Here is a 16008-nt window from a genome sequence, read left to right on the forward strand (position 1 = left end):
TTCATTACTTTTCCTGCTACCTCCCCGTTTCCGAGCTTCTTAGTTGGGCTTTCCTTGACCTGGCCCACATTTCTGGCCTCTGCTTATTCCTCCCCCTTTAGTCAGATCTGACTACAATCAAGCAATCACTGTTGGCGGACTTTTGTTCCTACGGGACCTGCTAATCCCATTCCAAATGTCAAAATCCAATTTAAGAACTAGTTCAAAGGCCACCCCCCTTGCCCTGAACTCCCATGGCCGTCTACCTGGGGCAGCTTATTTTTGGTAGTCTTGGTGCCATCGTCCGGACCAGTCTTGCTCCCACACCAGCTGGGCTTCTTGAGGTGGGAGGTGGCAATTTTAAATGTCAACAAAATCCGTGACATTCTCTAGATGGAGAGGTGACTGAATAATGTGACAAAAGTGATGCTGGGATGACTTCCAAGGCTAGGTCATAAAAGGCAGTGCTGCTGATGGCTGATTTGTTGGAACAACTAGCTGGTGGCCCTGAGCCACCTCATAAAAAATTCTACCTTTGAAGCTATCCATGTGGTGAGGAAGCCCAAACTAGCCCACAAAGAGAGGCCACTTGAGAGACCCTGTAACCACACACATTGGGAGATGCCTGGCCAGCCAGCCTCGTGCTATTCCAGCTGACAACTCAAGTGCAGGACACTCTGAGCTACAACTGTCAAGTTTGAGCCTTTCCCAAATCCTGACCCACAGAAACCACGACGTGAAACAATTACTGTTGTTTTAAGCTCTTCAGTTTTGAGGTTACACAGCAATAGTAATTTGGGATTGTTTCTAATGCCTGTATGAGACCCACATGGGGCCTCATAAAAAGAGGGAGTGGGTCTAGGGACTCAGTAAGTGCTCAACACTTAGTTTCAAACCCCTTTCTTGGGGCTACTTTGCTTTTTTATGCCAAATTTTCAATGTTTGTTATATGTAACAATGTTTTGTTTTTGAGACGGTCTCACTGTGTCACCCAGGCTAGAGTGCAATGGCATGATCATAACTTACTGCAGCCTCGACTTCCCGGGCTCAGGTGATCCTCCCACCTCAGCCTCCTGAGTAGCTGAGACTAGAGGCACTTGCCACCATGCCTGGCTAATTTTTTTTGTATTATTTTGTAGAGACGGGGTTTTGGCATGTTGTCTAGGCTGGTCTGGAACTCTAGGGTTCAAGCAATCTTTCTGCCTCAGCCTCCCAAAGTGCTGGGATTACAGGCATGAGCCACCATGCCCAGCCATGCTTTCTATTAATAGACTTTTTTTGGTTAAGAAAGCAATGATATTAGAGGCCTTAAGGAAGTTACGTAACCTTCAAAACGTAAGCAGTGCAACAATTAAATCTCTTCTGAGAAGGAAAATGCTTTTGGCTAGTGAGTTACGAACAAAACAAAATACAACAGGATTTCAACAAGGAAATGTATTTATTTTTTCTTTAGAATTTGGCTCAGAACAGTAACAAAAATATTTACATTAAAATAAATTAACATGCAATTACTTAACCATATGTAATAATTTACGTTGGAATATATTAGCCTTCCCATGAGTTTAATACAAACTAATATTTGGTTTTAGATTCAATACCATCCTTTCAAATATTTGGTATGAAACTTGGTAGCAATGCAATTGTCTGATGTACAGAGCAGATTTCACCATAAGAGATTACACCAAAGAACAGATGTCCCTTCCCGGAACATCATCTCACCCCAGACTCAGAAACTGAGCAGCCAAGCTTCCTTCCCAGGAATCACCATGGAATGTCTGAACAATAACCAGGCCCTGGAGATTACTGCAGGGCTGGTAGAGTTTTAGGAATCAGCCAAACTCTTTTTCACACTAACCCACTAGGAAGGATATAGTTCAAATGTAATGTTGAGTCCTTCAGTTTATTTGAACACTGAAACAATATGTTGTAGAAACCTTCATTTTCCCAAAATAAAAATCTGAAAAATATATGCACATGATTTTTTAGGTCATCTAAAAGTACCCATAAAAACCTGTCACTAGGGCCAGGTGTGATGGCTCACACCTGTAATGCCAGCACTTTGGGAGGCAAAGGCGGGCGGATCACCTGAGGTCAGGAGTTCAAGACCAGCCTGGCCAACATGGTGAAACCTTGTCTACTAAAAATATAAACAAAAATCAGCTGGGCGTGGTGTGTGTGCCTGTAGTCCCAGCTACTCAAGAGGCTGAGGCAGGAGAATCACTTGAACTTGGGGGGCGGAGGTTGCATTGAGCCACTGCACTCCAGCCTGGGTGACAGAGTGAGACCCGTCTCAAAAAAAAAAACACCTGTCACTAGACCAAATACTATACTCATAAAATTTCACAGCAGAGAGGAATATTTGATTAAATTCAGCTGATAGGGTCAAGGATACATTAAGTCATTTACAAATCAGATATTAGTATTAACGTTTTTGGTGGCCTAGAGTGAATTAGAGTATGTTAGCATTTTGAAAGTGTTTTTGAAATGAGAGATTGTGTGGCTCAGCAGAAAAAGCACAGAGGGACCTGGGATCAAACCCTCTCTCTAGCCCCATAGCTTAACAGTCAAACACACCAAGTTCTATAAAATAAAAATTAAAACACCTACCTCATATGTTGAGAGAATTTAGGATAATGAATATGAAGCACCTAGTTCAGAGCCTGGCACACAGTAGGCACTTAATAAGTGGTGGCAGCTAGAATTTCTTCCAAGTTACAGTTCATAGCCAGAACTTTGGCTTTTGTATTTTGACACCAATGAAAACACGAATCATGTAGACAGAATCCTGATTCATGGCTCTGGGCTCTAGACAAAACTCAAAACACTGCTTTAATAGACACCCTAGGGTGTTACTCAACACAGTATGAAAGGCTACTGAAGGAAGAAGTGTCTGCTGGTCAGTAGCAAAGATCCTTTTGGGACGGTTAATCTTGTAAAGGCTCTAAGTCCCAGTGGCTTCTCAGCTGTCCTAAGAAGATAAGGGCAAGGTCATTAAGGCCACTGTAATTTAGATCCCTGGTCTAAAGTCTCTTGTAAGTTCAGCTAGAGTAATAACATCTTTCAACAAATGGTATCCAGGATTAGGGGGGATATCTGAGATGGGGGAGTGATAGATATGTCCAATGTCTTGATTGTGGTGATGCTTTCACAGGTATACATATGTCAAGGCTTATCAAACTGTAGGCTTTAAAAACCAATAAAGCTGTTTAAAAAAAGTGTACTTAAGCCCTTCCTGGTAAGATTTCCCTCTGTTCTCTGACTGGATCACCTTCTGTGATCTTAGTTTGGGGTTAGAGGAGGAAGGATTTGTGTGTGTGTGTGTGTGTGTGTGTGTGTGTGTGTGTGTGTGTAGACGGAGTTTCGCTGGAGTGCAGTGGCATGATCTTGGCTCGCTGCAACCTCCGCCTCCCGGGTTCAAGTGATTCTCCTGCCTCAGCCTCCCGAGTAGCTGGGACTACAGGTGCATGCCACCACGCCCGGCTAATTTTTGTATTTTAGTAGAGATGGGGTTTCACCATGTTGGCCAGGCTGGTCTCAAACTCCTGACCTCAGGTGATCCGCCCGTCTCGGCCTCCCAAAATGTTGGGATTACAGGCATGAGCCACTGCGCCCGGCTGGAAGGATGATGATGATGATGATGATGATGATGATGATTATTATTATTATTATTATTATTATTATTTTTGAGATGGAGTCTTGCTCTGTCACCCAGGCTGGAGTGCAGTGGTGCGGTCTCAGTTCACTGCCAGCTCCGCCTCCCCGGTTCATGCCATTCTCCTGCCTCAGCCTCCTGAGTAGCTGGGACCCGCCACCACACCTGGCTAGTTTTTTGTATTTTTAGTAGAGATGGGGTTTCACCATGTTAGCCAGGATGGTCTCGATCTCCTGACCTCGTGATCCGCCCGCCTCGGCCTCCCAAAGTGCTGGGATTACAGGCGTGAGCCACCGCGCCCGGCCTGGAAGGATTATTAATGCAAACTTCAGGATGAAGTGATATCCCAGGCAAGGCCTGAAGGTCTCAGTGGTATCAATACATTAGTAAGCAGAGTTCTAAGAAGGCTTCCTCTCTATTATTGTAGCTACTTTGGCACAGACAATTGTGACTGCAACTTACAGGGTTTGAGCTAAAATGACCCCTAGTAGGAAAACATCAGAAAGAATAGCATCTACAAAAATAGGAGTTGGGAAAGGTGACTCTGGAAGAGGAGACCAAAAGTGAAAACATTTCTCTGCCAAAGTCACCGGCAGTTCAATACCAGATTTGTTAAGAAACGGTCATCCTAAAGACAAGAACTTGATTCCACTCAGGAGCTCCGGAGAGACGGTCCGTGTCTGTTCCTGGAGGTCTAGTAGATCCTGCGTGTTGTGTAGTCCAGAACCATGCTGGCAGCACCCAGCAGGGCGGGGTCAACCAAATCCGAAACCACTACGTCCACGTCCTGCACGGAGGACAAGGCCTGCTGGCGGATGACGTCTTTGACAATGTGGATATAGTGACTGGCCAGGACTCCAGAGAGGATCACAAGGGAGGGATTCATGGTATGGAGGATGTTCACAACCCCAAGACCCAAAGCTGTTCCAGCTATAGGGAGACAAAAATTAAAATGAGTTTCTGAGAGAAGCCAAAATCAAAATACCAAAGAGGAAGGCAGAAAAGAGCCAGCAGCAGAAATGTTAAAGAACATCCACAGCATGCAGTGGGAGGCACTGTTTTAAAAGCAGTTCACGGTTGATCCTTAAGATGAGAAAATGATCATGTGACAGCCTCAAGTGGAAAAAGCCGGTTGTACCACATGATCTCCGCTAGGCAAAAAAATGAATAGAAAGACTCGAAGGAAATGTTACTAGTTGGTATCTCCAAACGGGAAAACTAAGTGATATTTTTTCTTACAACTGTCCTGTATTTCTCTAAATTTCCTGTAAAATGAAAGGAGCATTTTTATAGTTGTCAAACCAAACCAACCACCTGCTGAAAAAGGCAATGCTGCCAAATACCTTGAATACAATTCCCTTTTTACCTCTGAGTAGTTAGGAAAGAAACCTCTGAACACACACTGCAAAGCACCTGTCCCTAGGGAGGCAGGGTCTCTTCTGGAGCTGGGCTGGGCCATATGATGGCTGAGGCCACCCCCTGCAGCACAGCCACCTGCAGCCCCACGCTTACCTGTTCTTAGGATGCTCTGGGCCTTCGCATTGCCAAGTTTCGCAGCTTGGATGAGATGGAGTGCACCCACGGCCTCATCTTTTGGCACTGACATCCCTTCCACCAAGAGCAGGTCCTCTGAGCAGAGTGAGAAGGAAAAGCAGTCACTAACGAGCTGTGGGGAGGCCAAGCTCACCACTGGGCCTGTGGAAAGCAAGCCCCTACGTGGGAAGACGGTGTTTTCTTTTCACAATTGCAAAGCTTATCGTTCACAAACATCTCTGTACACTGCCCCTAAAGCCTTTGCTACCCTCTTGCTAATTGGTTGTACATAACCCAGAACCTATCTTCCTGGAAAAACCTCAATTCTGACGACAGCCTCCTACCCCTCTGGCTCCCTCACTTCTCACTTCCAGTAGCAGACAGTCTTTGAAGTGTTCTTTTCTCCAAATTATCACCCTCCTCCCACATTCACTCCTTCCTTACTCATCCCAGACACAATGCTGTGCCATCTGCCAGCGCCACACGTTCTATGGCAGCGAGGCACAGCGGCTGAGGAACAGACACAGGCCTGGGGTCAGTGCCAGCTCTGCCACTCCCAGCTGCATGACCCCATGCCTGTCACCTCACCTCTACACATTCCTCCTTCCTAGAAGATGAGGCCAATAGTGCCTACCCTGGCAGGGTTATTTGAGGAATGGAATGAGATCATGGACATAAAGTACTTAGTTAAGTGCTGGCCACAGTAAATGCTCAATAAGCAGCAGGTATTTCTGTGGTTATGTGTAGTCCTTGTCTTCTGCCTGTCACCAACTCAGATCAATCTGCCTCCTACTAATCTGCTAGAATATCTGGACCCTGAAGGAAAAAAATCCCCAGCTGTGCAAACTGCTACCTAGACATCAACTGGTGGTCTCCTGTCTCCCCTGGGCCCTCACAGCTCTCACCCATTCTCCCTGACTGCGCTTTTCTATACCTTCACCACCTTCCCAGTCCTTCTACAGACGAGCATACTTCTTACCTCTCTCATAGGGGGCACCACCAGGCAGTGATCCCCTACCTTTTTGCTTCCCGTCCCATACACCCATCATCTCGGCTCGCCATGCCCTCTCGTGGGCCCTCTGCCTGGCTTTGCAGCTCATCTCTTCCCACCTCTTCAGAACCCTACTGTAGGGCTCTATACGCTTCTCTTCTGCACTCTTGGCCTCCGTTCCCCATCTCTTTTCCTTCAGCATATGCTCACAAATTGGTTTTGGGGCCCAAAAATCTACACTTTTTATGTATGAAGCACAGATACACTACACATACAGTGCATGTATGTGTGGTATATACATAACATGTTTTGTCCATTTATTTCTGCATTAAAATATTTATTAAGTACCCTCCCTGTGATACTGGCTGAGAAAACAAAACTGAAGGAAATCTTCCCTGCTATCTTGGAACTCTAGACCTCTGTCCACCACCACCCCTGGGGAGGAAGAGTGGCAATATGGGTCAGCCAAGAAGACTGTGCAGTTTTAGTGCGAGGGAGCCCTGCTCTTTCCCTAAGAAGTGAAAAAGGGGAAACTTCTGGCTTCGGTGTTCAGCTCTCTTTGGAATTTCCACTTTGAAGTACTTGTCTACTATTTGGTTACTTAATTCCTCGAGAGAGGGACACCAACCATCATGGAGCTTTTTTGCCTCCCTCTGCAAGGCCATTCCAGAGGCGTATGCTTCAATGCACCCGTGGCTTCCACAGGAACAATCAGGCCCATCCAGAGACACAACAAGGTGGCCCAGTTCTGCAGCACAGAAGGAGCTTCCATGGATCAATTCATGCTGATGGATAATTCCACCACCGATTCCTACAGTGAGGGACAGAAATCACTGAGGGTGCTTTACCTGAAACAGAAAACTATGATATCACAACGCCTCATCCATTTAGCAGAGCTTTGGCATGTGAGGGTCTATAGATACTTCTCTAGACAGCTGAAGCCCACTAGGCATCAAAGCATTCTCCGGCAGCATTTTGGATGGAAATGTTTTTAGCAGATCCTCTGATGCCCTGTGACCCATCTGCTTGGGTCACTGTGATTTCAAACACAGCTGTGGGGACAGTGCAGCGAAAGTGCATGCCCACCTTGTGGGTAGTAGACCCCCTGGCCCAGCACACACTGTCCATCTTTCTGTACCAAGGCTTTCTCCAACACTGAAGCAAGAACCTACTCAGCCATGCAGGCACAGCACCCAGGGGCAACCTGCAACCAAGGCAAGGCAGGAGCCAGCAGATCCACAGGACAATTCTGGATGCTGTCCTGCAGGCTTCTTAGGAGGTGCTGGTGGAGTTCAGCCTCCTTTGCCCTCAAGTCAACTTCAATAATGTTAATATATCCTTAATGGCTTTCTTCCTGCTGTGTTTTATTCTTCCCACTCACCCTCCTGCTTCTTGGGGTCACCTCCAAAAAACCATACCTGTACCTAAATCCTTGTCTCAGGCTCTGCTCTGAGGAATACCCAAGATAAGTCTTTTAAAATGTATCACACACTACCTGCTTCCTGAAGCAGAAAATATGAAATATGATTTTGCCTTTTTTGATGCTGCCATGTCTAAAAATCTGTGATTCAATAATTACAAATATCAGTGGCTGTCTTTTGTTATGGTGTTTAGCAGTTACAAAGGAGTAAAGGGTATTGTGCCTGAGAAGGCTCTGCTTTTAAGGGTCTTGCCATCTGTCACTTCTTGGGCATTTATTCCTCAACCCCTAGCCCTCTGATTTACAGCTTAATCACTGCTCTGAGCCAGGAAATGGTATCCAAGTTTGCTAAAACTGTGTCTGGAACTAAAAGAGGATGAGCATGAGCTAAAGTACATGAGCTTAGGCTGGGTGTGGTGGCTCACCCCTGTAATCCTAGCACTTTGGGAGGCTGAGGCGGGTGGATCACCTGAGGCTAGGAGTTCAAGATCAGCCTGACCAACATGGTGAAACCTTGTCTCTACTAAAAATACAGAAATTAGCTGGGTGTGGTGGCACATTCCTGTAATCTCAGCCACTTGGGAGGCCGAGGCAGGGGAATCACTTGAATCTGGGAGGCAGTGAGTTGAGACTGCGCCACTGTACTCCAGCCTGGGTGACAGAGCAAGACTCACTCTCTATATAAATAAATAAATAAGTACATGAGCTTAAAGGGATAGTGGTGTAATGTAGAGTTTAAGCACATAGAAGTTTTGAAGTTAGACATATCTGTATCAAATGCTGGCTCAACCGCTTATTAGCTAAGTCTGTTTCTTCATTTAAAAATCAAGTTATACACTTAAAATATATACAATAAAAATAAAATAGAGTAAAAAAACAAAAGTAACAAATTGGGATGTCATGAAAAAAATGACAGAGCAGGGAACTCCAAAGGTCCATTCTGCCACTAAAGCAAGGAAAAAACTGGTAAAAATGTCAGAATCAATCTTTTTGGAACTCTGGAAACTAACCAAAGTTTGCAACAAACAGAGGAATGCTTAATTTAAAAAAGAAAAACAAAAACCAGGGCCGGGTGCAGTGGGTCATGCCTGTAATCCCAGCACTTTGGGAGACCAAGGCAGGAGGATCCCTCGAGCCCAGCAGTTTAAGACCAGCCTGGGCAACATGGTGAGACCCTGTCTAAAAACAAAACCAAACCAGCTGAATCTTGATAAGAGAACTTTCTGGTGTTTTAACCTACCCTGGTCCCATCACCCACTCTCCAGCTTGGTGGTGACCTTGAACAACAGTCCACACTCCCAGTACTGGTGTACAGAAACAGTACTGGATACCAGTACCTGACAGGGCAGGATGAACTTACTTTCAAAAAATTTGGTTGTTTGTTTTGACCTGCTGTCAGCTCCCTGGAGGACCACCTCAAAGGGCCTGCTTTCATCTCAACTAACTAGGAACTATCCCAGTGCTGAGGGGGTTACATGAAGGATGTTTATCAAAAACATTTCAAGGTAAAATGTATTAGTCTCTGCTGTCTAGGGCAAAGGATAACAGCTGGGGCATCCAACACACGAACTAAAAAGACTGGAAGGAAAAGCTGGGAAATGAGAAGCTCTGGGAAATAAGAGCTTTGAATAGCTCTGACAAGTTCCTGGAATTTAGAAGGCCACAGGCATGTCTAAGGCTGGGCACATGCTCAGAAAAGGCCACATGTGGCTCACCTTCAGGCTCTAGTCAAGCAGGAAGTGAAGGCTAAGGCAGAGTTGTAACCACCTGACCGTGTTGAAGACATGCTCCAATATACATTCTAGCTCCTGAACCAACCTCCCCCTACTCCTCTTACCTGTGCCTGTGATAAGTGTAACAAAGTTTTCCAGTCCCTTTCCTTGGCCAAATTTCCTTTCCGCCAGGGCAGCACAGTTGCCATCATTGTCTACCCACACAGGGAGATGCAAAGTGTCAGAAAGGGGGGTCCTAAGGTCCACAGAATTCCACTCTTGGATCAGTTTGGTTGAATGAAGCACAATTCCTTCCCGAGGATTTACACGGCCACCTGTGGAAATGCCTGCACTCCACCACAAACACAAGGAAACACTGCTGATGAGCAATCTCAGGAAAGTGTGCTGACTTTCTTGTCTTAAGAACACAGACTCATTCACCCCAGATCTCCTAAGACAAACATTACCAAGGACTGCCAGGAAATATTAGACAGTTGTGAATTAAAGCCATAGCACCTTGAAGATTTCTAGAACTATCAGTGCTTCTCTCCTAATGCTTGTTGGTGTCCCAGGAAGTCCCCATGCTTGGGGCCCACAGACAGCACCTAGAGCCATCTATGCACAGGGCAGACACTGACTTGATGCTCAGGCATGCATCACAACTTAGCAAATTTTGTACATTAAAATGAGCATTTCTTGGATTTATAATTTACAATCTTACCTACTCCCAAAATTCTGCAGTTCAGTTTTACAGCTTCTGCTGCAGCTTCCACACACATCTGTAGGATTAAATTAATCCTTTCTTCATAGGTTTTAGGATTGAACTGAGTATACTTCTTAACTATTTCACCCTAAAAGAGAAAACAACAAGTTCTGTCTCACTGGTCTTAGCTAAGCAGTATATTGTGAGTGTTGTGATCTTTTTCATGACAAATCAGACACTGCTATAGGATGGCCCCGTAGTCTTAGATGACTGCTTGGGGAAGGAGCCACTGCCTGGCCTGGGCCAGCCCTGGGATAAGCTCAAGTAGTTCCTGTAATCTGTCCTAATATGGGGCTGTTGAAGCAATGACAACTCCACAGCCAGCAAGATGGGCCCCTCTCTTTTTTTTTTTTTTTTTTTTGAGATGGCTTCTCGCTCTGTTGCCCAGGCTGGAGTGCAATGGCGCGATCTTGGCTCACTGCAACCTCTGCCTCCCAGGTTCAGGCAATTCTCCTTCCTCAGCTTCCCAAGTAGCTGGGATTACAGGTGCCTGCCACCACGCCTGGCTAATTTTTATATTTTTAGTAGAGATGGGGCTTCACCATGCTGCCCAGGCTGGTCTCAAACTCCTGACCTCAAGCAATCCGCCCGCCTCGGCCTCGGCCTCCCAAAGTGCTGGGATTACAGGCGTGAGCCACTGCCCCCGGCCAGGCCCCTTTCTTAAGCTTAAGTTCAATGTTGGCTAATTTGAGCCTAGTTCATTAAAAGATCATAGTTTACTCTTTCAGGTTGACAAAATTTTCTTGCTTACTGAGGTGACCGGGCATAGTGGCTCACGCCTGTAATCCCAGTACTTTGGGAGGACAAGGTGGGAGAATCGTTTAGGCCCAGGAATTTAAAACCAGCCTGGGAGGTACAGTGAGACCTCCTCTCTACAAAAAATTAGCCAGGCATTTTGGCACATGCCTGTAGTCCCAACTACTTGGGAGGCTGAGCTGGGAGGATTTCTTGAGCTTGGGAAGTCGAGGCTGCAGTGAGCTGAGATCACGCCACTGCACTCCAGCCTAGGCAACAGAGTGAGACCCTTTCTCAAAAAAAAAAAAAATACTGAGGCAACTAAGTAGCTGAGCTTTAATCATCTCCTGTAACTGAATTCAGTGATGGTCTGGATACTCTATTTCCTTAGGGTAAATTTCCATCCTGGCTGGCAGAAATACCACATTGTTTAAATTATTGTATGGCCGGCCGTGGTGGCTCACGCCTGTAATCCCAGCACTTTGACAGGCTGAGGCAGGTAGATCACTTTGACCTCAGGAGTTCAAGACCAGCCTGCGCAATAAGAGGAAACCCCATCTGTATAAAAAATACAAAAATTAGCTGGGCGTGGTGGCACACGCCTATAGTCCCAGCTACTTGGGAGGCTGAGGCTGGAGAATCGCTTGAACCCAGGAAGCGGAGGTTGCAGTGAGCCGAGATCGCGCCACTGCACTCCAGTCTGGGCGACAGAGTGAAACCCTGTCTCAAAAAAATAAAATAAATTACTGTGCTTTTTGATATGTTTTAATACCAAACAGAGATAGTCCCTCCTGATTACTTGTCTTTATATTTTTTATTTGCACAACTGACTTTTGTACTTTTAATGTTAAACTTCGAGAAATTCCACTGTGATTTACAATAATTTTACTAAATGTAAAACAAATACCATTGAAATATTTACTAGAATTATGCTGATCTTATAAATCCAATTTGGAAAACACTGACATCTTAAAAATAATCAGCACTTCCATCCAGGGCATTTTTTTCAAGGCTTTATGTCTTACAGTAAAGTTTTAGAATTTTCTTTATATAGATTACATTGGTCCTGGTTTCAGTTGTTCTTAGGAGTTTTTGTTGTTGTTCTGAATAAGATCTCTCTTTCCATTTATATTATTTTATTAGTGGATTTTTATATCTCAAATACAGGGTTAGAGCTGTCACTAGGATTGTCATTAAAAATAAATCTAGGTCAGGCACGGTCGCTCACACCTGTAATCCCAGCACTTTGGGAGGTCGAGGCTGGTGGATCCCTTGAGCCCAGGAGTTCAAGACCAGCCTGGGCAACATGGCGAACCACTGTCTCTACAAAAAAATACAAAAATTAGCCAGGCATGCTGGCATAAGCCTGTAGTCCCATCTACTCAGGAGGCTGAAGCACGAAAATCACTTGAGCCTGGGAGGCAGAGGTTGCAGTGAGCCAAGATCACGCCACTGCACTCCAGCCTGGGCGACAGAGCAAGACTCCGTCTCAAAAAACAAAAATACATCTAGAGCCGGGCACAGTGGCATGTGCCTGTGGTCCTCACTATTATACTTGGGAGGCTGAGGCAGAGGATCATTTAAGCCCAGGACCTTGAGTCCAGTCTGGGAAACATAGGAAGACCTTGTCTCTAAACAAAATTTTTTTTAAATTAAGAGAATAAAAAATCTATAGTAGTGCTTCTCAATCTTCGCTGTGCATCAGAATCACCTGGACAGCTTTTAACGAAGAGCGATGCCTGGCCCCCATCCCCAGAGACTCTAATTTAACCAGTCCGGGCTGGGAGCCAAGCATTTTTTGGTCTATTAATAATATTTTTTGTTTTACCCTATCAATAATCTCCATTTTTGCTATTCCTTCCTTTATTCCCTTCATAACTTCCAAAATTATGTGAGATAATGCTGCAGAAAACATCTTTCTTTTCTTCTTGATTTCAACAGGAATGCCTCTAGAATTTTACCATTGAAAAAGATGTTGGCCTTTCATATGGAATAAATCATCTTTCTGTTAAGAAACTATTCTATTAGTTTTTGTTTTGTTTTTTGAGATGGAGTCTCACTCTGTTGTGCAGGCTGGAGTGCAGTGGTACGATCTTGGCTCACTGTAATCTCCACCTCCTGAGTTCAAGCGATTCTCCTGCCTCAGCCTCCCAAGTAGCTGGGATTACAGGTGCCTGCCACCATGCCCAGCTAATTTTTTTTTTTTTTATTTTTTTATTTTTAGTAGAAACACGGTTTCACCATGTTGTCCAGGCTGGTCTCAAACTGCTGACCTTAAGTGATCTGCCCGCCTGGACTTCCCAAAGTGCTGGGATTACAGGCGTAAGCCACTGCATCCAGCCTTCTATTAGTTTTTAAAAGGGTATTTATAAGGGAGGCCTCTTGGCTTTTCTTGAGAAAATTATGTTCTGTTTTGCTTTCCTTATTTGACCTAATGGTATTAATAAATTTCCTACAACTTTACGTTTAAAATCTTTGCTATTTCTCATCATCTCTGGAAGCTTTATACGCTCACACTATTTCAAACAAAGATTTTTCTAGTAGGTTTATTCTAAGTCATTAGAGATCACTTTAACATGAGCAGTTTGTTATTTTTATGAATGTTCTCTCACCTGTCAACACTGGGTGATGGTTTGGTTGACAGATTGAAGGTATGCTGTACTCAATAAAGAGCAGAACTGTAAAAATGCAAAATGGAAAATCCACACAACTGATCACATTCTAGAGAAGAGGCAGCTCCCTTCACCATTTGCTGATACCCCTCACCTGGGCAGTGATAGTAATCAGCATACTCCACACTCCAAGCTGTTACCAAGTATAGAATTTCAGGTCTTCTGGGTGGCAAAAGCCCGATGTGATGCCTAAAGGGGTCTTCCCACTGTCAAGTCTACCATCTTGGGTTCCCAAAGAATTTACTTCTTCGAAATGTTAATGATCAGGAAAATAGTGAGACAAACATTGTAAAGGATCCACAAGTCAATACTATGAGCAAATGATTACAAGCTCTTGTGTATGTTTCTAGTCTCACCTTCCAACTATATATACTTTAAAAAAAATCAATCGCTCATATGGGATATAAAGTTAGGAGTTTAGGAGTTATTTTACCTTCATGCTGACTATTGCAACTCGGAGGTTCGTCCCGCCGAGATCAACGGCCAAGGCACTTAGAGTTTCAAGAATATGGTCAATATCTTGAGAGATATTCTCCTTCACAGGAGGAAAGCAGAATTTCTTTTGCAGTGGCTCTTGAAGATCGATAGATTTGAGAAACTTCAAAATCCTTGGAACAGCATTTCCATCCCCATATATCTTTGAACTGCAATATACAAAAAGTCAATTAAATTATATGCTTCTGCCATACATGTTACATGGTAGTGAGGGTATAATATAATGGAAACTGAGACTTCAGGTAAAAATAATTCATGCTTCTTCCTAAAGTGACATCTTCCTGCCGTGCACAGTGGCTCACACCTGTAATCCCAGCACTTTGGGAGGCTGAGGCAGGAAGATTGCTTGAGCCCAAGAGTTTGAGACCAGCCTAGGCAACATAGAGATAGCAACTCTATCTCTACAAAAAAGTAATTTAAAAAATCATGTTTAAAGAAATAAATAGGCTGGGTGCAGTGGCTCACGCCTGTAATCCCAGCACTTTGGGAGGTCGAGGCTGGTGGATCACCTGAGGTCAGGAGTTCAAGATCAGCCTGGCCAACACGGTGAAACCCCATCTCTACTAAAAACACAAAAATTAGCCAGGCGTTGTGGGTGCCTGTAATCCCAGCTACTCAGGAGGTTGAGGCAGGAGAACTGCTTGAACCTGGGAGGCAGAGGTTTCAGTGAGTCGAGATCGCACCACTGCACTCCAGCCTGAGTGACAGAGCAAGACTCCGTCTCAAAAAAAAAAAAAAAAAAATCAACAATAACATAAAAGAAATAAAATAACATCTCCACAATGTATACATACTTCAGAACATCATGTTGTACATAATAAATACATACAATTTTATCTGTCAATTAAAAATTAAAAACTATAAATCATAATTATACAGAACTAAAAAAATTTTATATAAAATAATATCTAGATCTCTTCAGCAACATTGTAACTAAGTGCCTGCCTTTTTTTTTGCTTTTTTTAGTTTTTATCTTTATATTTCTGAGAAAAAATTATTTTCAGAAAGAAATATTCAAATACAGGGAAATCTCATCGATTTGAAACAGAAAGGAGGGTGGTCAAAATTAATTAAAAAGCTGAACTAGACAGTTACATTATTTTCTAATATTTATAGAAAGTCAAATAAGGTTAAATAAGTGTAGCAAAAGTGTTGTATTAATTAAGAGAAACAAATAAAATAAGGCTGGGCGCAGTGGCTCACGCCTGTAATCCCAGCGCTTTGGGAGGCTGAGGCAGGCGGATCACCTGAGGTCAGGAGTTTTGAGACCAGCTTGCCCAACATGGTGAAACCCCATCTCTACTAAAAATACAAAAATTAGACAGGCGTGGTGGTGCGCACCTGTAATCCCAGCTACTTCGGAGGCTGAGACAGGAGAATTGCTTGAACCCAGGAGGCGGAGGTTGCAGGAGCTGAGATAGCGCCACTGCACTCTAGCCTGGGCAACACAGCAAGACTCCATCTCAAAAAAAAAAAAAAAGAAATAAAATATATATTCTACATTGGAACCTTTGGCACAGTAATAATGGGTATGATATTAGCAATCCCTGCCTCCCCAGCAACTAGGGGCCCGTAGGCATAAGAAGGAAAGCTCTGTTAGGATGACTAAACAGTGATTGTAGCTCTAAAATGGTACTGAAGGTAGCTCCCCTTTTAAATCACTCAACAAAGAATGTTTTATACTCACCAAGGGTACTGTTTACCAAACTGAAGGTGCAGTGCTTGCAATATTTTGTCTTGGGTGTCAGCATCCCGGACATGAAGAACATTCTCCCCTAGGTAAAACCAGTGACACATTACAAGGATTTGGAAGTGGAAATATCCAAAGAATAAGGAAATTATCAGTGTACTATGCTCATAATTAGACCTGAAATCCAGCTGACTTCAGGTAAGTCTTTTGTTAGGGAAAATTTAACTTGTCTACTTTATACCTTTTAAAGTACTCTTGGCAAGATTTCAGTACATCAAACACCTAAGGGCACTAGGGTCCTTTATTCCCAAAGAGAACAAATCAAGTTTTTGTTTATTAAAATAAATAAGGTAGACTAACCTGGCA

The 16008-nt window shown here is 44.0% G+C and overlaps 1 protein-coding gene across 7 annotated transcripts in view; it reads right to left on the reverse strand.

Moving 5' to 3' along the window:
• Positions 1-1385: 1385 nt before the first annotated feature.
• The window catches only part of GNE (glucosamine (UDP-N-acetyl)-2-epimerase/N-acetylmannosamine kinase), a 63751-nt gene continuing 49128 nt past the window's right edge, over positions 1386-16008 (reverse strand). For 4 of the 7 annotated variants that reach the window (XM_032164153.2, XM_058445098.1, XM_032164150.2 and 1 more), the window contains 7 exons: positions 15640-15727; positions 13891-14101; positions 10009-10138; positions 9413-9634; positions 6784-6966; positions 5144-5260; positions 1386-4561 (listed from right to left, as the gene is read on the reverse strand). In XM_032164153.2, coding sequence (XP_032020044.1) covers positions 4326-4561; positions 5144-5260; positions 6784-6966; positions 9413-9634; positions 10009-10138; positions 13891-14101; positions 15640-15727 — 1187 coding nt within the window. In that variant the 3' untranslated portion in view covers positions 1386-4325. Of the gene's footprint in view, positions 5261-6783; positions 6967-9412; positions 9635-10008; positions 10139-13890; positions 14102-15639; positions 15728-16008 lie in introns of all 7 variants that reach the window. The other 3 variants (XM_032164148.2, XM_032164146.2, XM_032164149.2) reach the window with 1 other exon arrangement.

This window comes from Hylobates moloch, unplaced genomic scaffold (genome assembly GCF_009828535.3).
Source record: "Hylobates moloch isolate HMO894 unplaced genomic scaffold, HMol_V3 SCAFFOLD_10, whole genome shotgun sequence".
Classification (NCBI taxonomy): Eukaryota; Metazoa; Chordata; class Mammalia; order Primates; family Hylobatidae; genus Hylobates; species Hylobates moloch.